Source organism: Typopeltis vanoorti, chromosome 13, assembly GCF_054136105.1.
Source record: "Typopeltis vanoorti isolate ZY-2024b chromosome 13, IOZ_Tvanoo_1.0, whole genome shotgun sequence".
NCBI classification, from domain to species: domain Eukaryota; kingdom Metazoa; phylum Arthropoda; class Arachnida; order Uropygi; family Thelyphonidae; genus Typopeltis; species Typopeltis vanoorti.
In genome coordinates this window covers 75,196,259-75,219,125 of record NC_143561.1, presented here as the reverse complement: position 1 = coordinate 75,219,125, position 22,867 = coordinate 75,196,259, and the positions used below count along the sequence as shown (strand labels likewise).

Sequence of the window (22,867 nt, the reverse complement as noted above, 5' to 3'; positions counted from 1 at the left end):
TACTGAGGAAGATTCTCAATAACACATAATTTATGTGTCGCTATTTATTTTTTTTTAACCTTGAAATGGAGGAAAAAAGTGTATGTGTATGTCATCAAGTTCTACACTTAATTATTAAATATAAACTGTAAAAGAAAATAAGTCAAAGAGAGTTTAGCAAGCTTCTATATTCTTAGCAGTGAAAAGGATAATACACACACACACACATATTATAAAGTATATGTATTGTAATGAGTGTGCACAGAGATGGCAGATGATAGTATTATTAACATCTGATCTCCATGGAGTCAGACTCACGTAGGAGGTACACACTATTGCACACAATTCTCATCCAACCATGCTTTAAACTGATTCAATGTGTCTACATTCACAACACACTCAGGCAATGAATTTCACTCACCAACCACTCTCCATGCAAAGAACCTTTTCCTCACTCCTCTACTCACACCCTCCTTATATAGTTTCCAGCGATGGCCTCTTGTTGTACCCCCTCTCCCTTTCGATGAAAAATCTCTTCCATGTCAACCTGATAACAATCGCTGATTAGCTTATATGTCTCATTAATATTCTTCCTACTCCTATTCATGAGTCTTTGCAACTTACATTCTCTCAATCTGTCCTCATACTTCACATTCCAAGCACCACTGCCCATCTTTGTGAATCTTCTCTGGATCCTTTCCAACATATCCTCATCGCCACGAAAACCAGGAGACCAAATCTGTGCAATAATCCATATGAAGCCTGATCAAGGCCTTATATAATGGCATCATAACCTCTCTATTTCTGCATGTCAGGGTCCTCTGCATCATTGCCATTATCGAATGTGATGTCTTCACAATTTGTGCAATGTGGTCCCTAAATTTCAGGTCCTTGTCCACCATCACTTCTAGATCTCTTATCTCCTCTAACTCCTTTAAAGTTTTCTCACCAAGTGTATACTTTGCATCCCATCGTTGCTTATCAAATCTCAAACCTTACATTTTGCAACACTGAACTGACAGTTCCACTTACCTGCCTATTCATGCAATCTATTCAAGTCCTCTTGTAAGGCAATAACATCTGCATTACTCTCCCCAGTTTTGCATCATCTGCAAACAGCTGCATATCACTAGCTAAACCCATCCCAATATATTAACATACAAAATGAACAACAATGGTCCCAAAACTGACCCCTGTGATACACCACTAGTGACCTTCCTCTTTCAGGATACTGCACCCTAACATGCAACTTACTGATACCTATCCAACAACCAGTCACTGATCCAACTCATCTGTTATCCAATCACATCTGTTTCAATTTATTTACCAGCTTGTCATGTGGCAGCTATCAAAAGCTTTTGCAAAATCCAAATACACCACTGTATATGCATCTTCCCTGCCCAAGGTATTTGTCACCTTATTATAGCGCATAAGTTAGTGAAATATGATCTCCTTTAACAAATCCATGCTGATAACCACAGAGAATACCGCTGTTATCTACCGATTTCTATATCCTACTTCTCACCAATCTCTCCAGTACCTTCAACCATAACGCCAGATATACAGAGTGGCCTATAATTTGAAGCCACAGCCTTATTACCACCTTTATGCAGTGTAATAATTTTATCCTCCTTCCACTCCCTTGGAACCTGTGCTGTTGCAAGACTCTTATTAAACATTTTTCCATTTGGTTATACTTTCCACTTGCATTAGTCCCGATTATATTTCAGGTGCAAACCTTGTTTGCTTACACTTGGATAAAGGATTAAACCAAGTATATGATTTCTTAGTATCTTTAATTCATAGTATAACCAAGTGGAAAAAACATCCAACAACTATCTCCAATCCAGAGTATTTTAATAATAAGGTGCGACACATTTTGGCAACTCGTATATCAAAATATGACCTCTGCATTATTTCAACCTCAGTATCACCTCTGGGTCTGGCTCCTGCTGACAAGACCTCAATAAAGGTCGAAACTGGTCTGGGTAGTGACCCTTCCCATAATCCATAGCATTATACACACCCGTAAGGATATGTGCATTATGGGATACTAAGGCAGGTGATGTATCCCAGAATATCTTAGTATCCCATAATTTGCATTATGGGATATTAAAGCAAGTAATGTGACACACAGATGTGAAGTCATTAGCTTCTATATACGAGTTGCCCTAGTCCTGATTATATTTCAGGTACAAACCTTGTTTGCTTACACTTGGATAATGGATTAAACCAAGTATATAATTTTTTGGTATCTTTAATTTATAGTATAACCAAGTGGAAAAATTTCCAACATCCTCTCCTATGTCTTCTACACTTAAGTTCCTCATGATTCCACTCAGATCAAGATGAAACACCATTACAATTTGATCGCTAAATACCTCAACAATGTCTTCTGCAGCAGTTACCATTCTACCACTTTCATACATTAACATCATCTTACCATGATCATTCTTCCTTCTACTTGTCACATATCTATAAAAAACTCTAAGGTTTATTACCATTATTCATCTTGTACTTCCTTCAAAGTACCTTCTTTTTCCAGATTTCATGCTTAAGTTCCACATTCATCCATTTTACACCTACCTTATTCAGCCTTTTGGCCTTTGGAATACATTCACACGCTGATGCTGTTATGTATTTCTTTGTCAGTTCCCATGCAGCATTTATTTCCTTGCCACTCCAAGCTGTCTCCAAAGCTTGTCATAAACACCAGCCTTATAATTCCACATATATCCTTTCTTCATAAAAGTCTGCATATGGCTAGCCACAACCCAGGTGATCACTTCATTATCACCTCCACAAAGTAGAGGAAAGTGTGAAATCCCTCTCACAATTACATCCTCTGATGAAATGATCAGATCTGGACTTTTGATCCTTGTGTGCCCTCCTTCATGTGTTGCCTGAGATAGTCATCTCTCAAGAACTTCAGAAATTCATTTTCCTTATTTGCAAATGCTATCTTTTCATTCCAATCTATACCGGCATAATTAAAATCACCCATAATAATTACCCTTCCTTTGTTCACTAATCTAAGTTGTTTATACATTTCTTCATCATCAGCCTCAACATTCCCAGGCCTATAACAATATCCAACTAAATATGCGTTCCTGTTAATCTCCACATTACAGCACACTGCCTTACCCATTGCCACTATTTCCCTCTTTCGTGTCTACCTTATGTGGACATAATTCTCCTGCTATCATCAACAGCATTTGTTGTCCTTTATTTGTCCTTTCTATCCTTCTGCAAAATACTATATCCTTCCATTTCTATTCCTATTATCTTCATTAAACCATGTTTCATTTATTCCAATGATTTTGGAGCAAATAAACTCAATCAGCGAAACCATTTCACCTCCTTTATTTCTGATACTTCTGGCATTTGTAAACAAACAGTAATTCAATTTTAGGTCTATAACCAGTCCTATCCAAGCTACTTGTTGATTGTGATTTCCCCACCACACCTGTGCAATCACTTTTATCACCACTTACCACATATATCTGCTCAGTCTCAACTTCCCCACCCACATCGCAATATACTTTATTTTCATATGCGCATTCACTGCCACTTTCAACATCCACTCTCCCTGTCCATTAAGGCTTCCCACGTTTCCCTGTTCCTCTTGCATTCACGTTTTCTCTTCATCTCTCACACTACTACTACTTCCACTGCCAAGCACTTCTGTCTTTTCAATACCACTCTCCTGATTTTTTCCCCTTCCTTGCTTTCTTCTGATTTCTTACATGCATCACTCACTCTCACACACACACACACACACACACACACACACACACACACACACACACACACACACACACTGTACTTCCAGCAACATTTTCTCCAGTGCACTCACTCCTAAGCCATTCATATGCAACCCATCACTCCTATATAATTTCATTCTTCTCTCAAACACATGCTATAAATCCACATACTGTACTCCCCCCCTCTGCTAGCATACCATTCATGATTTTGGCTCTCTGTCGCAACTCATCATTGTCATACCTCAGCAACACACTGATAACCTTTCCTACTACACTGTTATCTTTCACTCTTCTCAACAGCCTCCTGATATTCGTTCTCACATCCTCCTTATGTCCACTTAGATCATTTGTCCCCAAAATCATGACCAACTCTCTTGCTCGTTTCTTCCTCATGTCCACCATCTTAATTATCCTATTCATTCTCACTCCTGGATAGCAGACCTTATGGACTCTCTTAGCAATTAGTCCTCTAACTATGGAATCTCCATATACTGCTATCCTGGAATCACTCATCACCTCAAAATTATGCCAGTTCACTCATAAAGCACATGGACTCAGGCTATTTCATATATTGTTCATATCATTACATAGTCCAGAAATGTTGCACTAGAGATTGAATATAAAACATTTTCAAGTCATTGCAAGCTTCCAATAAGCTTCCAATTTCTCACATCAATGAAATTCATGTCCCACCTAATATGTGTATGTATGCAAGTGTATGTGTAAGAAAAATATTACAATAGCAAAATTGAATATAATGAACAGGGACACACACACACACACATACAATGTTCATTTTTTCGTTTAATGTATAATTTAAAAGTACCTCATTTTTCTTTTGTAATTCCTTCCTGATGGAATTACTTTTCCTCTAATGATTAGTTTCATATCTATTTAATATATACATATAAGTGGTTTTGCATTAAAATAAAATCATTTTTTTTAATCATCATCATCCTTCTCCTGAACAAAAAGAATTTTATATGAATTCCAAATATCAATTTAACCTCTGGGGCACAGTTGATGAGTCAATACTGATTCAATTAAAAAAATAAAAAAAAACTGATCCAAAAATGAAATATAGTTGTTTTAATGTTCAAGAATAATTTTATTAAGAAATTATCTGGTGTCTTTGTTATGTAGCATAATGCATAAAACGTAAGGCATTTTAAAATATTAAATTAAAACAATTTTGTATTAAAAAATAATAAATAATAAAATAGTAATTATATTAGGATTAACTGCTATGCAAACAGATTTAAAAAACATACATTGTTAATACTAACAAGGTCAGGAAACACTGAGAAAAAATAAAGTTAAGCCCTAAATAGTAATCCCACTCATCTCATGCAGCAACTAAAAATATCACAAGAAAGACTTGCCACCAAGGAAGTTAACCAGAGCAGGCTATTATTTTCAACAAATCAATCTGTTGATAAAATAAACAAGGGTTAATTATGTGCAAACACACATACACACTTCATTTTGCTAATTAGTTTCCTATTTAGTAAACTAAACATGATATGACCCAACTTGAACAATAACAGCTGTTTTCAAGTAAATATACATAAATTAACATTAATATGTAATCCTTTCTTTTATTGTTAACATAGTGTGAAGCATTCATTTTAGCAAATTATGGTGATTACTACAATGTTGGAGTAATAACTTGAACTGAAAAATCAAGCTATTTAAAATAAAAAAATAATATAAAAAAGCTTTAAAAATAATTAACATACATATTTTTTATGACTCCTACTCAAAAAATGTTGTAAGCTTTTACATTAGTACTCTGAGAGGGCTAAGAATTTTTTTTATTTTTTATTAATTTAATTTTTGTATTTTTATTATTCTTTCACATAGTCCAGAAATGTTACACTAAAGATCGAACATGGCAGCTTCGAGTCATAGCAGGCCTCCAATAAGCAGAGCAGTGGTCTCACATCCATCAATGAAATAAAAGTCCTACTTAATATATGTGTGTGTATGTAAGTGTGTGTGTGTGTAAGAAAAATATTACAATAGTAAAATTGAATATAATGAATGGGAACAAACATACAATGTTCATTTTTTACATTTAAAGTATAATTTTAAAACTACCTCCTTTTACTTTTGTAATTCCTTCATGCTAGGAATTATTTTTTCTCTGATGATTAGTTTTATATCTAATTAAGAGCAATTTGACTTAAATATTTAAAAATATAGTGATATACCATTTGACTACATATATATAGAAAACATATGCCTTTGGCATTGATTGAACTTTGCTATCTTCCTGGTTCTAGCTCCCATTGATGAGACCTAAATAAAGGTCAAAACTGATCTGGTGACCCTTCCTGAGACAAATGATAACTACATACAACCAGGCATGCAAACTTTCTTTGCTTATGCTTGGATAAAGTATTAAAACAAGAATATAATTTCTTATCAATTATAATATACAATTCTGTGGTCTCAGTTAAATTCTATATTGCCACACAATCTGCTCTTTCTTAAATCACTATCTATTCTCCATTAATATGCAAATGCCTATTTATGTTTTAATTCCATTGAAGTGCTCATGTTCACTTCCTACTTGTTCAATATAAAAATTTTGTTTGTAAATTGTACATATTACAGAGATCAGCAAGTAGTATTCCATTTTCATAGTACAGAAATGATTGGCATAACATCCATTTGTATGATGCTGGATATCATTAAATGTTCTGAAAGACAAGCTGGCAGGAGCCTGTCTCTGTGACCTCATATTCTTGCATCATGAACACTTTTCCCAGCTCATGTTTCTTTTTTCTAAATTTTCTCTTACCTGGTCTCCTTTTGGTCATTACTCCTCAATCTTTATTTCATACATTTTTGGTATTCTTTCTGAATGCATTCTTGTCTATATGTCTAAACCACTCCAAGCAAGAGTTTAAGCATTTCTTCAACATCCGAATGCATTCTTAATGTCCATTTTTTTTTATTATCTTTTCTTGCTTTTGCCAACATTGTCCTCAAAACTTATTTCTGTTGCATGTATTTATTTCTCCACTTGCTGGTCTCCATGTCTCTGCTGTATAAAACAAATATATGCAAAAAATAACTTATGTTAATGAAAACCTTCAGTGGAACTGCATTGTCTGAAAGAATAGTTATGCCTTTAAAGCAGTTTTGACGCACTGAAAACCTCCTTGATATCTCCTGATCTAAACTTCCATGACTAGAAAGAATGCTTACCAAATATTTTAAATTTTCAGAGGAGGAGGAGGACTTGGTGACCAAGTTTCCCTCAAGACTTGGCCACTAAGTCTAACGCTGTTAATTTGTGCATTTTCTCCCCAATTTAAAACCATGTTCTCAGTCTGCTAACAATTGATATTTATGTGTCACAACATTCAGTTTCTTCTGCAGCTCTTCTTCAGAAAGTGTGCCGAAATCACACATTTGTAAACATCTGTTTCTGATCTGGTCATTAACAGTATCTTGGACACTATTTATTACCATAATGAACAATAAGGGAGGTAAGGCACTTCCATTACAATCCATTAAGTGTAAACTACTTAATGGATTATAATAAAAATTGGTTATGATTAAACTACTTAATCATAACCAATTTTTTTTATGTGGTTTTCATCCAAATAAAAAAATATTTATTATGATATAATAATAATATCATAATAAAAGGTTATTATGATCTTATAGTACATTTGTACTGTGGATGGACTAAGGATTTTTTTTCCAATTTTTTTTTTATTTTATCAATTTTGTATATTTTTTTGTAATTTTTTTTATTTATTTTTACATATTCAGGAAGCCTTGCTCTAGAGACCAAACATGAAACTTTTTCAGGCAACTACAGGCCTCCAATAAGTGGGACGGTGGTCTCACACTGGGAGATGAAATTCATCTCCCAGTGCGAGCCATTCAAACATGAACATCCACAGTGGGATTCGAACCTGCAACCTGTTGGTTGGAGAGTGTAGCCACTTTTTTTTCTATTTTTAAATGGCTCACACCCATGAAAGGTTTTTTTTACAAACCTATAGTACATTTGTTGGAAGTTTTTCCCCTTGGTTATACTATAAATTAAAGATACAAGATTATATACTTGGTTTAATCCTTTATCCAAGTGTAAGCAAACAAAGTTTGCATCTGAAGTATTTTCAGGACTGGGAAAACTAAGGCAAGTGCTGTGAAGTCGATTAGCTTCTATATACGAGTTGTCCCAGTCCTGAAAATACTTGAGGTGCAAACTTTGTTTGCTTACGCTTGGATAAAGGATTAAACCAAGAATATAATTTCTTGGAATCTTTAATTTATAGAGTTGTGAATGACTGAAATACAATACCTGAGAGCATTGTGTCTGCAGAGAATTGGAATGTGTTTAAGGCATAGTATGTGTTGATAAGCTGTATGTATGACAAAAGGGACCTCCAAAGACTGTGACTCTATGGGATTTTAGGATAATAATAATATCAAGTGGAGATACTGCAGTAAGAGGAGAGGCAACAGCTAATGTGGAAACAGAAATAGATGAATTGGAGGTGTAGATTATTACAGAACCTTGATGTGAATATAATTATGGGATGTAGTGATACATCAGCTCATATTACAAGAAAGTGGTGGCAGGAATTTGTCAATGCCTTCTGCCACATCATTTAAGTCTAAGCTCTGGGGTAGGTCCCAAACAGATAGAAAGAGTAGAAAACAGTTCCATTGCATAAAGAGGCTACAAGAGTGAGGCAACAAATTATCAACCAATCAGCATCTCAAGGGTGGTAGTCAAGGCATTAAAAAAACTTAAGAAAAAAATCAGAAAAATCTAGGAATGTGTGGTTTTGTGAGGGGTAAGCCATATTTCAGTATCTTATTTTTGATAATAAAATGACAACTGAGTTGTGTAAAGGTAATGACTATATGATGATGATGCCGGACTATGTAAATATTTCAGACAGGATACCACATGGAATTCTGATACATAAACTGTAGCAAATAGGGATGGATATAATGTTGGTGATGTGAAGCGGATAGCTGATGGAGAGCGATACTAGACAGTTTATTCAGGAAGAGTCCACCAGAAGATGTGATTAGCAACAGGGCTCTGTACTTTTGGCCACTACTATTTAATTTGTACATGATACGGGAAATGGTCTGTGGTAAAATATTCAATTATTTGCCGATGATGAAAAAATTAGTTAGAGCAATAGTCAATAAAGATGTTGAAATTTTGCATTATGATGACTGAAACAGACTAGCAGTATTGGCAAGGGAGAATATATATATATATATATATATATATATATTAGTTAAATGTGGAAAAGTGTAAGGTTAAGCATTTTGGGGTGAAAAGATTACCAGCTATGCCAGTGGTGAAAATGTACTCCAGGAAATTGATGAAACAGGGATTTCGGGATGCTGGTGGATAAGGAGTTGAAGTTCAGAGAGCATATTTTTTCAAGTGTCTAAACAGTTCATAAGATTACTTGATTACTGAAGAACACCCTGATAACAGGTTATTAATCACTTTATTAGGCCTTGAAAAGTGCACAGACGATCTCGAATGTAATTTTTTTATATTCTTCAAAGGGAATGTTAACTGATCTACTAGTCTATAAATTAAAGATGCCAAGAAATTATATTTTTGGTTTCATTCTTTATCCAAGTATAAGCAAAAAAGTTTGCATGTGAAGTAACTTCACAACTGGGCTACTTGTATGTAGAGGCTAATGACTTCACATCAATTGAAAAAAAACAGAAATTGTTAAAGTCTGAGAGGGTATTCTTGGAATCAGCATCAGCTATGAAGCACTCTCCCAACCTCAACAAGTATGGTTGCATAAATTTACCAAAGATCTGAGAGACTATCTTTTTAAGACCTAATAGTCAGACTTCTCTAAATTAACTTTGTAGTTATCCAATCCACAGAGGGCACCATGTAAGGACATTAGGTGTTGCAATTTAAATTGTTTCTACAATTACTTGGTTTAGTGCTATGTGCATGTCACAGTTATCATTGTGCTTTGATGATGCTGGGCAGAAAACAAGCAAAATATTAGCGAGTTTAATAAATGTATTTTTCCTCTTGATGTTGGTTATACCATTAAGCATTATTATGAATGTAACAGAAGTATTTTGTCCTTCTACCAGTTACTTGGGACTAAGTTAAACAGCATAGTCAAAGGCAAGGCCATTCTGTTGTGAACACTCTCATAATATACAAGCTAATATTCCATCTAACCCTATCTCTATATTTCCACTGAGATTCTACAACATTCTAAGTACTTACAATTCATCAACTTCTATTCTCGTATCATTTCTTGTCACATCTGTTACAGCACTATCCTCACTTGGATTGCACACTCTCATAATATACAAGCTGATATTCCATTTAACCCTACCTCTATATTTCCACTGAAATTCTACAACATCCTAAGTACTTACAATTCATAAACCTCTATTCTCACATCAGTTCCTGTCACATCTGTCACAGCACTATCCTCACTTGGATGATATACTCTTGCAAAGTGGTCACTCAGTAATTGAACTATTTTGTATACTTCATTCATTGTCTACTTCTCTTTTACCTATTTGGCTAATTTATTTCATCTCATAATCTGATATTGCCTTCCTTACCATGTTGTTTACCTTCCTGGCCTTTCTTGTACTGCTTATGAGCTTGCTAATCTTTTCTCCTTATATACCCTCTGCAACATTTTCTTTTTTTGAAGACCCTATTTGATACTACTCATCCATCTAACTCCTACCTGATTTCTCCTGACTATTTCTATTGTTCTATTTTCAGACTCAAATATTTGACATAATTTATATTAATTTTTATTATTAAATATTTTTCAGTTCACTGATGTATGTTTGGTTACTCATCTATGTCACAATCAGGACTCAGCAAATCATGCAAATGATTTGAATTGATCTGCCATGCAAAAAATGAACTTGTTCAAATCCCCCCCCCTCCCTCATTTTTTGTTAATAAGTCTCAAAAAGTAAATAACGTTCCTCAAATTGATTATTGCTGGTGCTGCATTTATGTTTTATTAAAAAAAGAATTTGTTTAGCAAGTTATCTTTTATTAAATAAAAAATGCATTCTGTCCAAGTGTGCATTACTTGCCAGCTAGCAAAATCAACTTGCTATGTGCAACTGTACTTGTCAAGCCCTGGTCACAAGTGCCATTAAAACCACTCATTCAACTGTGTGATGCAATTCTGAATGTACATAACTGATGTTTTTCATGTTAACCAGAAAGTTAACATGAAAGTTAACCACCATTCCATAATCCAACTTTCAGAGATATCCTCTTGCTTTCTCTCTCTCTTCTTTTTCTATGAATAATATTCTAAGCTCTATTCCTCAATTCATCTCAATCTTATCACCTGTTTCTCTATCTACCTAATGGCCAAAATTGTGGAAACCTTTTTGGAAAAAGTGTATTTTTAAGGTTTGATGGCTCATAACATCACTTTTTTTTGGCATAATACCATAAAATTATATATCAATGGAAAGATAAGAATGTAATGCAACAAAGTTTTTTCAATTATCTGTATTCTATGAAAAGGTATAGCCAAATAACCAGTAAAAGGAAGCACAACTTGCTTAGGTTGATATGAAGTAGCTTTCCTTCATTTGAATGTAGTCAATGAGCATGAGTGTTGAGAGAGCCAATCAAGTGTCAACTTATTTTGGCAATGAGCCAATAAGGTCACAGTAGGATTCAGCTATTGATGTCATGTATTGGAGCTGAGAGGAGGACATTTGTCAGTGTGCTATGTGATTGCTATCAAGTCGGTTGGGTTTTTTTTTTCCTTGTGTTCTTTCATTTAGCAAGCGTGTAAAACATAATAAAATTAAAGGAATGGTGCAAAGAGTTGACTGGTCACCCAGAAGGCGATGTAAAATAGTATGAAGAAATTAGAAGAAAAATTGGTGGAAACTTAACAAATGGTAGCATTTCTAAATTTTTGAAGAGGTATATGGAAACTCAGTCACTATGTGACAGAAGAAAATCATCTGGGTGTGTATATAAGATGAAATGGCGCAATACAATGTGAAGTTGAGTGCAAGGACTGTTCGACGCAGACTGCCGGAATTTGGTCTAAATGCTAGAATTCCATGAAAAAAGCCATTTTTATCTCTCAAACAGAGGTTGAAAAGATTAAATTGGGCTAAAACCCATGTTAACTGGATAGCAGAACAATGGGACAGTGTTATTTGGAGTGATGAGACCAAAATTTCCCTGTTTGGTAGTGATGGCATAAAATACGTAAGGAGAAGAATCAGAGAAGATCTGCATCCTGATTGCATTACACCTACCATGAAACACCCACTTAGTGTTATGATCTGGGGTTGTATGACATCAAAAGGTGTGGGCAGAATTTGCATGATTAATGGGAATATAAATGCCCAAAAATACATAAATGAAATACTTGAGCCCAAACTGAAGCCTTCCTCAAGTGATCTTTTCCAAGATAATGAAGCATTTATATTTCAACAGGATTTAGCTCCATGTCATGTTGCTGCTGTGTGCAAAAAGTGGTTTCACGATAATCATATTCCACTGCTGGAACGGCCTGGGAATAGCCCAGACCTTAACCCAATCGAAAATCTATGGTGCAGACTAAAGAAACTTGTTAGTCAGAAGTAACCCACCAATAAAATCCAATTAATAGAAGTAATAATTCAATCTTGGTTTCACATTATAACAGCTGCAGAACTAAAAAACTTGGTTCCCTCAATGGGAAGGCGTTGTAAGGCCGTAATTAACGCTAAAGATTACCCAACTAAGTATTAACTCACATTGTGAGAATTTTTGTATATCTCATTTTTTCTGTGTTTCACTTTTCTTCTTTATAACTGCTGTTCTAATAAAAAAAATCCTTCATAAAAGTTATTGCATTACATTCTTGATTAAATTATCTTTCCATTGATATAAAATTTTGTGGTATTACTCCAAAAAAAAGTGGTTTTATGAGCCATCAAACCTCATAAATTGTGGAAACCTTTTTCCAAAAGGTTTCCACAATTTTCCCACTAGTGTATTTACATGCCATACATTCCATCAGTTAACATAGTTCCCTGAACTTTACCTATTTGAAATACGGTTAGTCTCCCATCTAAGTGGGCTTTCTTCATCATTATTATAAAATTCTTTATAACTGAGTATATAGAGCCTCCATAGCTCAATCGTATAGATGAAGCTCTTAGGTCAGAAAGACCTAGGTTCAATTCCCGTCCATGATGTCAGGAACCATTATCTGGTCTCTTTCGACTAAAGGTGAGTTAGCCAGTCTCATACGAAGGTAGAGGGTTTTTTCACCCGAGGAAAAACTCAAGTTTTTTTGTCTCTCAGAACAGACAAATCGGCCCTGTGAACACACACTCAGATCTACAGTCATAAAATACATACTTAATCCCTCGTTAGGAGGGCTCAACCTATCCTAAGGGATGGGGGAGGAAAGGGGGAAACCCCACATGAAATAAATAAATAGCTGAGTATGTGAATATACAGCAAACATTTCTTCAAAGTGATACAAAACTATAAGACAGTAAAACTGCACAGACAGACATACACACACAATTTAGTGTAATTTTAGCCTTTTATGCAGCTGAATCAGAATGCTTCTACAGAGACTTCACCCCCATCCTGGTCACTAAAATTCTCCTTCCTTTAATTTATATTAAACTTCTGAGATTGAATTATTATGGAAAAATTCATCATGAAATCCATCTTACAGTATTCTTTATTATTAATGAGAATTATAGATTCCTTATATTATTATGCATTACAGATTACTTGAAGAGTATCAAGGAATCTATCCTATTCTCTGTTATTACACAAAGATAAATGTGAAACTTTTGATTTAATAAAGGAAAAATAAATAAAATGAAATTGTGAAAGTGAAATTGTGAGCAGTCATCTCTCCACCCTTCCTCCTGCAAAACTGTAGGCCCAACAGGTAAACTGAGCCTCTGTAGCTGAGTCACTATTGACAATGTACCTTTGCTGGAAAAACTTGAGTTTAACCCTCGTCTACTAGGCCAAAAAGCTTATAAAGGTTTTTTAACTAAAGGTATGTGTGCTGTACCAGCCTACAAAGGAGGCAGAGATTTTTCTCCCAGAAACATGTTTTCATCCCACAGAACAGGCAAACTGGTCAGAGAACACACACAAAACACTGATCTCGTAGCCTTAGTTGCTTGATCCATATTTCCAAACAATAAGAAATGTAAGCTTCCATTTTAAGCTCTACATGACTGTACTGAAAGAAGCCTTAAAGTTCTCTTGACCCCTAAAAATTCTGAATATGAGTCCAGGCAACCATATAAAATGATGGTCCATTCATTTTATATGGTTGCCTGGACATCACCGATTTGATATATGGTTACCTCAAATTTGAATGGGGTTCCTCATCATCACTAATTTCAGTTTTACACAGTAATCTTAATTAAATTGCTTTGCATTTTTTTTTCTTCTTCTTCCTTTCCAGGCTTATAGGCCAAGTGGCCTGTTCCAGACTCAATTCCATCTTTTTAAGGGTCTTCCTCTGCATGGGTATCTTTTTAGGTGGTAATTTAGAATTTGTTTAGGTATTCTGCTTCTATTCATTCTTAGTATGTATTCTTTCCATTTTTCTCTGTATTTTTTTTTTTTTTTGCTTCATGTCAAAAAACGAAATATGTTTTATGACATTATGCATCTGCTGAGATGCACAGCATAAAAGGTAAGGTGTGGAAATTTTTTTATTTAAAAACATTTGATATATGGTTACCTCAAATTTGAATGGGGTTCCTCATCATCACTAATTTCAGTTTTACACAGTAATCTTAATTAAATTGCTTTGCATTTTTTTTTCTTCTTCTTCCTTTCCAGGCTTATAGGCCAAGTGGCCTGTTCCAGACTCAATTCCATCTTTTTAAGGGTCTTCCTCTGCATGGGTATCTTTTTAGGTGGTAATTTAGAATTTGTTTAGGTATTCTGCTTCTATTCATTCTTAGTATGTATTCTTTCCATTTTTCTCTGTATTTTTTTTTTTTTTTGCTTCATGACAAAAAAAGAAATATGTTTTATGACATTATGCATCTGCTGAGATGCACAGCATAAAAGGTAAGGTGTGGAAATTTTTTTATTTAAAAACAAAAGGACCTGCTTTACTTCACGAAGGTAAAGGAGTTTATAAACAGCAAGAGATGGGCAAAAAAAAAAGATCAAATTATCAAGTAAACTGCATGATCTATGGCTCTTATTCAACGTTATACTTCTTAATATGACTAATAAACCTTTTTAATAAATGGATTTTCAAAAAGATTTTTATCCCGTCTTACTTATTTACCTACAGTCTTTCCTATTTAAGTGCGACAAATTAATTTAAATATTGACAAGCGTTATCTTACCTCCTAATAATCCCACCCGCAATTGCGAACTGTCAAAATTTTGGACATAATCTCCTAGAAACGTATTCAATAAATCTGCAACAATCGTTTCAAATACCATTTTCTTTCCCTATCTGAATACTATCTACATAAATTTTAATTAACTGGACAACGTGCTAATTGAAATCTCAATAACAGAAACATTTCGGATCCTAACATGTGCCACCCATCACGCACCAACTCTACTGCATACAAATTGCATAACCAGAGCATGCACGCCACATGCACCACAACGCTACCCGGTTCAGGGCGTTGGTCTTAATATATATATATATATACATATATATATATATATATTATATGTGTGTGTGTGTGTGGTAGATAATACACTGGCCACCAATATGTGTATGTGTTATTATTATGTTAACATTGTATTATTATACAGGTATATCCACGGAGTCAGAAGTCTTATCGCGGGAGATCAATATTAACAAACTGGACATTATTCGCACTTTTCTCAGAGAAGATGAATGAGATTTGCGACATTAGAGGAACTTATGCTTTGGAAGGTGGAGGAAGCAAGGGATCTGGGCATCTTAGTAGATAGGGAACTGAAGTTCAGTAGACACCTCGCGAAAGCTGTAAGGGTTACCCAAAAAATTGCTGCCACAATGCAAAGAACGCTAACATCTATGGTTAATGAGGTGATAGTCTCACTCTATAACGTGCTAATTAGGCTCCACTTGGATTTCTGCGCACAGATCAGATCACCTAGTTATATTGATGATAGGGAAACATTCAAGGGAGTGCAGAGGCGAAATAACTAAGACTGTGTCATGACTCTGGAGTATTGACTATCAGGACAGATTAAGGAAATGTCTTCAGAGCTTGGCAGATAAGAGGAGGAGGGATGATATGATTGAGACAAAATCTGATGAGAAAAGCCTACCAAATAGATACAGGGGATATTGCATAGGATAATATATAGTGTAAGAACAATAGGCCATCCCTGGAATTGTGCAAAGGTCATGTGAGTAAAGATGTGAAAAGGATATTTTTTGCTCTTGACTGGCAGTGAATAAGTGGGATGCATTGCCAGAATGCCTAGTAAATGCTGCAACACTAAATGTGTTCAACAAAGCAAGGTATGACAGTTATTGTAATCTGTGAGTATTTGATCTCCCGAGGTAAGTGTTTGGAATCCATCAAGATCTGGAAGTAATATTAATACTATATCAATCGTACTTCTCAAACTCATTTACAGCCCAGGCACTGACAATACCTCTTGCAAACCATTCCATCCATTCACCACACTCAAAGCATAAAAAAATTTATTCCTAATACTTCAACGGCGTCCCCTTGATCGCCCCATTTCCTGCTGTTCTGAAAACTGTCTTCAGTGTTAATTGTATAAATCCCCTTTAATATAAGTAATATGTATATGCTTCAATCATATCTCCTCTATTTTACTTATCAGCTAGTTTTTGAAGCCTACATCACTTGCCTTCTCCTGCATGCTCAACTTCTCCATAAATCACTGTGATATCTGTCCATTCAACCATCCTCTAATCCATATCATCAGTTTCACATTCATCCACATTGCCTCTGATTAATGTAATGGAATTCTATATGAAATCCTGTCAAATGCCATTACAAAGTCCAATGGTATCATTGAGTAGCAATTTCCTTTATCCAGTTCAGTTGTCACTTTATTATAAAAAATAAGCAAATCACAAAGGCAAGATCTAGCTTTCAAAAATCCATACGCTAATCCATTGCTGTGTTCACATTAATGTTCTGCAATATACGAAACACCTCCAATTCTTCAACCTCTTTTCTCCCAACAATGGATGTCACATTTGACATTGCAATATCACCACCTAGGTGGTTCACCATTTCAAAATGGTCATTCAGTGACTCAACTATTTACTTTGTTTCTGGTACCGTCCTATCATTCAGCACTTTTTTAAGTAATTCTTCCATAGTCTTCTTCCTTCTACTTGCTGCATAAGGAAAGAACTATTTAGGATTTACTTTGGCTTTGATTTTTTTTTTTATTTCTTCATACTTCCTCTGCAAACCTGTCTTTGATTGCAACTCCTACTTAGTGATGCTGTTCATCCATCTAACTGATACCTGATGTATACTTCTGATTCCGGGTATACATTCTGATACTGCTGTCTTCAACCACTTCCCATGCAACACAAACATCTCTACCTTCCAAATTCTTATGTCATGGTAGTGCTGAAAGCTGATTCGTCGGCTTGTCATAATTATCTGGTGTATACTTTTACATATATCGCTTCCTAATACAAAATTCTGCATGTCTGGCAGAATCCCGACTGAGATTTCATGTTCACTTTCCTCAAGAGGGTGGCGTGGCATAGCTAGATCTGGCACTGTTAATTCTCTGATGCTACGACCAAAACCAGCACTCTAGAACCTTATTCCTGCCCCCATCACATGCTGATACAAGTAATTATCTCTTAAATCTGTATAAATTACATTTCCTTTCCTTCCTGTCATTTCTGCTCCCGAGATAGTCACAATAGTTGAAATCCCCCATAATAATTATTCAACATGCATTGGAAAATTAGCCCTCATCATGTTAATTTGCCAATGCATGCAATCTACATTCTTATATATTTCGTCTTGTTGGCTTCTATCTTACACTAAACTGCCTTTAAAGGGAGGAAAGAAAAAACCTTCGACATAACCGATTCAGGGAAACTAGCTAAAGCGCACATAACTGGTCAAACGTAATCATATTCGGCATAAGCATTAATAAGTAAACTTCACCAAAGCCCTGTATAGCCCTGTGAAAACTCTACTATGCTGTAAAATTTATTCTTGATTTAATGAAGTACTTCCTATAGAAATGGTGTTTGCATTCATGGCACTAGACCATATGAAGAAAGCCGAAGTTCAATATTTGTTATTGATTATACGAACTTTTCTAAGTCTTTCTTTTACTGGTTCCCTAGATAATCGATCTTAGTCACAAGGTAGTGAGTTTTTTTTGTTTGTTTGTTTGTTTGTTTTTTTCTGCCGAAAACGCGAGTAATCACTGCATAAACTCAAGAAAATCGATTGTAGAACCAACCCTAATTCAGGTATACTGAGGTAGGGTGGACCAACCAGGAGATCGCCACGAAGGTTTGCTGTACTCTCTTTACTAGATGCTGTTTAATATCATTGGTAATCTGGGCATTACCTCAGATTGGCTACCGTTAAAGAGTGATTGTCCTGTCTCCAAAAGTTAGATAGAGCTAAAGCTGGGTTGCCTGCTCAATTTGGAGAAAAAAGCTACTATAGGATTTTATCATTATCATTATTATTATTAGTAGTAGTAGTAGTAGTAGTAGTAGTGGTAGTACTGAAAATAACCATTTTGAAGATCTTACTGAGAACCACCACAGGGACGGAATACCATTATTCCGTCCCTGTGGTGGTTCTCAGTAAGATCTTCAAAATACGCATCTACAGCTGCAATCACCTCTTGATTCGAAGAAAAACGCTGACCTACGAGGAAGCGATTTAGTTTTGGGAAGAGATAGAAGTCAGAGGGAGCCAAATCTGGGGAATATGATAAATGCTCCAACAATTCATAGTGCAGATCCCTTAATTTTCCCATTGCCAAAACACCTTTGTGGGAAGGTGCATTGTCCTGATGAAAGATGATTTTTTTCTTCTGAAAACCGAGTCTTTTCTCTCTAATTTTTTCGTCTGTCTGGTTAAAGGATTGCAATAATAATCCACGGATATTGCTTCACCCTTTCAAGATAATAATAAACATAAACAAAATCCCCAAAACACCAATGCATGACCTTTCCTGCTGATGGAATTGACTTTGTCTTCTTTGGCACTGAATAACAGGCTTCTCTCCACTGTTGTGACTGCTGTTTGGATCCTGGTTTGTAATGTTGAATCCATGGTAATAAATCGACGCACAAAATCAGTTTTATTCTTGTTAAAACGCTCCAAGCACTGTTCGGAATTTTTCATGCGAGTGCGTTTTTGATCTGCTGTTAACAATCACTGCACCCATCTTGCACTAAGCTTTTTCATTTGCAATTCTTCATGCAAAATATATCCTACGCGTTCTTTTGAAATGCCCATAGTCTGAGCAATTTCACATACTTTGACTCGTTGGTCATCCAATACCATATAGTGCACTTGATCAATGATTTCTGGTATTGTTACACTTTTTGGATGTCCTTCACGTGGATCGTCTTCAAGGCTGGTACGGCCACGTTAAACTCGGCAGCCCATTTCTTAATTGTCGAAAACGAAGAAGAAGAGTGTTCCCATAAACTTCTATAAACTTCGCATGAATTTCTTTTAGCGTTAATCCTTCTTTTGCAAAGAATTTTATAACCGAGCGATGCTCAATTTTATCCATTTTGAGGGTTTACAGACAACACTTTTGCTTCATACAGCTGTATAAAACAAAGTACTTGATAGCATGACTTGCAATTTCACATGGTTGCTTATGACAGATGTACCAACTTAGAAACAAAAAATGCTTCCGATAGTATTGCCATCTATGATTGAGGCGAGAACCTTTCAGACCACCCTCGTATTATCTGCCTCAGATAAGCTGTGCAGAAGCTTCGAGGAAAGCAGAAGAAATAGCAAAGAAACGAACAAGTATTGTAGTCTGTATGAGTAATTTTACTGCACAAACTAATTAGATCTGTCTCTGAAATGAAAACACGAAAAAATGACTTTTGCAGTAAAGTGCACTAGCCGAACATGTTGATGTAAAAACTGTAAGCATCTGTTACTTAATAAGTAAGTTATAAGTTTTCAAAGCTTGAAACATATGGTTGTCAACCATGCTACAGAAGAACAAAGGAAGTCAGAATTTTAGCAGCCACACCAGGATCGCCAAAACCAGAAAAATGAAAAGCTATAAATGCCAAGAAGACTTAACGACAGAAGAAAACTACATAACATGTAGGAACTGCCAGAGAAATATCCATTTTCTTTGTTCAGGACTCTCCAAGGCTAGTTGGCTGCAAAAATCGAATGCAAAGCGTGACGAGTAAAAGTGCCCACACTGTAGAGAAAACAAATGAATGTTGCCCTCAACGGCAGGCGTGAAACAGCCAATGCTACAAAGAAGAGTAGGTAGTAAACTGCCAACGCAGCAACTAACAGCAGAGGAAATAAAGAACAAGGAGTACGATGACGGAAACTCAGGTGAGCCCACTTTGAATGTATTACTAGAAAAACAGATTACAAAACTTAAAAGATTGCTTAATTATCTTTGTTGGAGAACTATTTTTTTGAAAAACGTACTGCACAAATTACAGAAAAGTTTAACCAATATGAGGAATTAATTAAATTTAATAACAGTTCTGCAGAAGTACTGCAGACCGTTAGAGAAATTAAAAATAATTTTAAACTGCTAACGAAAAGACAGCATGACTTAATTAAAGAGACATGGGAACTATGGTAAAAACTAAATTCTCTAAAACAACGGGTGTGTTTCTAGCTCGCCTGCACGTGTGCAGCCTGAGTAATGCTAAATGAGCTTGAGCGATTGCTGGCAGCCAGACCTATCTCAATAATCTCCTGGCTATAGACACATGAAATCACAAGCTATAGTCATCAAACGATTCTTCAGGGCCACAACAAAAGAAAGCTGGATTGTAATTTCCAGAATTGATAACACAACTTATCAGCTTTGCTAAAAATGAATATCTCTCAAAAATCCTTCGAGGAAATAACATAGATGTGTTTCAAGAGACACACACAGGTAATGAACAACAATTAAAATCTAGAGGAAAAATAGTAGGATCTACACATCACCAAGCTCATTGCTGTGCTAGTTACATATGCAATAATATACAGATTTCTCAATTAATATCAGCACATATTAATCAGGATGTACACACCATTATAGCGAAAATTGAAGATCTCAGAGTGGTTAACATTTATAAGCCACCCTGGTAGAATGGCCACCTGAACTGGTTCCCATATTACCACATCCTACTATTTGCATAGGGGGATTTTAAAGCCATTGCATCCTGCAGAATTACAATAATAATGATGGAAATGGTGAAGCATTAACAAACTAGTCTGAGCAAAAAAATCTTAGCTTAATATTTGATGCAAAGGAACCATTAAGGCTGCAACATGGGAGAGGGAATACAACCGAGACTTCTGCTTTGTCACCCAAAACTTGCAAAATATGCTTTTAAACACAACAAGACGAGTTCTTGAAGAATTTCCCCACAGCTAACATCGGCCAGTATTGGTTGAAGTAGGGATACAAATACCAATAATATGGTCCATTCCATGAGCGAGATGGAATTTTAGGAAAGCCAACCAGTAAGATGAATTCCACCTGTGAGTGAAAACTACAACAGATTCATTAGATCAGTCATTTCAAGAGTGAAGAAATATATTCCAAGGGGTTTGCGAAAGGAATACATACCTGGCTGGAATAAAGACTATGAAGAGCTATACCAAGTCTATTTAGAATCTGGTGACTGCGATATAGCTGACTAATTACTCCAAAATCTTGATAATGGTTCCAGAGAAAAATGGATAAAAACTTGGAGGACTTAGACTTTAAAAAATCAAGAAGAAAAACAGGGAGCCTATTAAAGAAGTTAAGTGGAAGTAACCCAATCACCCGTAAAGATCCTTTGGTAAATCCAGATCAAACTGCCTGTAGTGTAACCTCATTGTCTAGAGCTCAAAGAAATCATCAACACACACGGGAGGTTAAAAGATCACTTAGAAACTTATGACAAAGTGCAGCTGATAGTTCCCAATTTTCAAGAGAATTTATTACGACGAAATAACTACACCTTAAATTAGGTTAAAACCAGCAAAGCATCAGGCTTTGGTGGTATTCATCCTGAATTCTTGGTTAACTGTGCTAAATGCTCGTCAATGGCTAACACGATTCTTTTCTCACATTTTAAGGATGGGAAACCTTCCAACAGCCTTTAAGAGAACAATATAATAGCCATATTAAAACCCAACAAGCTTCAAGATCAAAAAAGAGAGCTATCGCCCAATTACAATCCTCAGTTGCTGTCATAAGCTCCTCGAAAGACTCCTACTTAACAGAATTGGGCCAAAAATATCTGAAGTTATCCCTGTTGAGCAAGCAGGCTTTAGGACTCAACGTAGTTGTACAGACTAAGTACTAAGCCTTACTATCCATATCAAGGCAGGCTTTCAGAGATGTTTGAAATTTTCTGTTGTGTTTGTTGACCTTACTGCGGCGTACGACAGGGTATGGAAAGAGGGGTTGCTATACAAGTCAAACCGTTCCAATCCATCATACAACTTATTGGTAACATGCTTTCGACAGATTCTTTCATGTGGTACTGGGAAACAAAACGTGCAAACCGAGAAAGCTGAACAATGGGCTCCCGCAGGACTCAGTAATAGCACCAATGTCATTCAACTTATATACATCTGATCTACTGGCAACTAGGTGAAGAAAATTTGCTTATGCTGATGATATAGACTTCACCAACCAACATAAGAATATTGAAGTAACTGAAGTTATTCTCACCAATGACCTTAGAACCATTGGAGAATACTTTTATAAATGGAGACTAACACCTGACCTTAAGTTTCACCTAAACCCCAAATTGGCAAACACAATGCTGCGACACCAAGATTTCCATAAATATCTGGGTGTTACCTTAAATGGAACACTATTTTTTAAAAGACATCTAGAGAATATCTCTTTAAAGATCAGAACCCATAATATCATCATACAAAAACTG

General features: G+C 35.6%; 1 protein-coding gene across 1 annotated transcript in view; it reads right to left on the bottom strand.

Annotated features, from left to right (window-relative positions):
* Window positions 1-15,252, bottom strand: part of LOC150100290 (intermembrane lipid transfer protein Vps13-like) — a 186,728-nt gene extending 171,476 nt beyond the window's left edge. Inside the window, exon 1 of the mRNA XM_090402627.1 lies at window positions 15,129-15,252. Coding sequence (XP_090258753.1) covers window positions 15,129-15,228 — 100 coding nt within the window. The 5' untranslated portion in view covers window positions 15,229-15,252. The remainder of the gene's footprint in view (window positions 1-15,128) is intronic.
* Window positions 15,253-22,867: the final 7,615 nt, after the last annotated feature.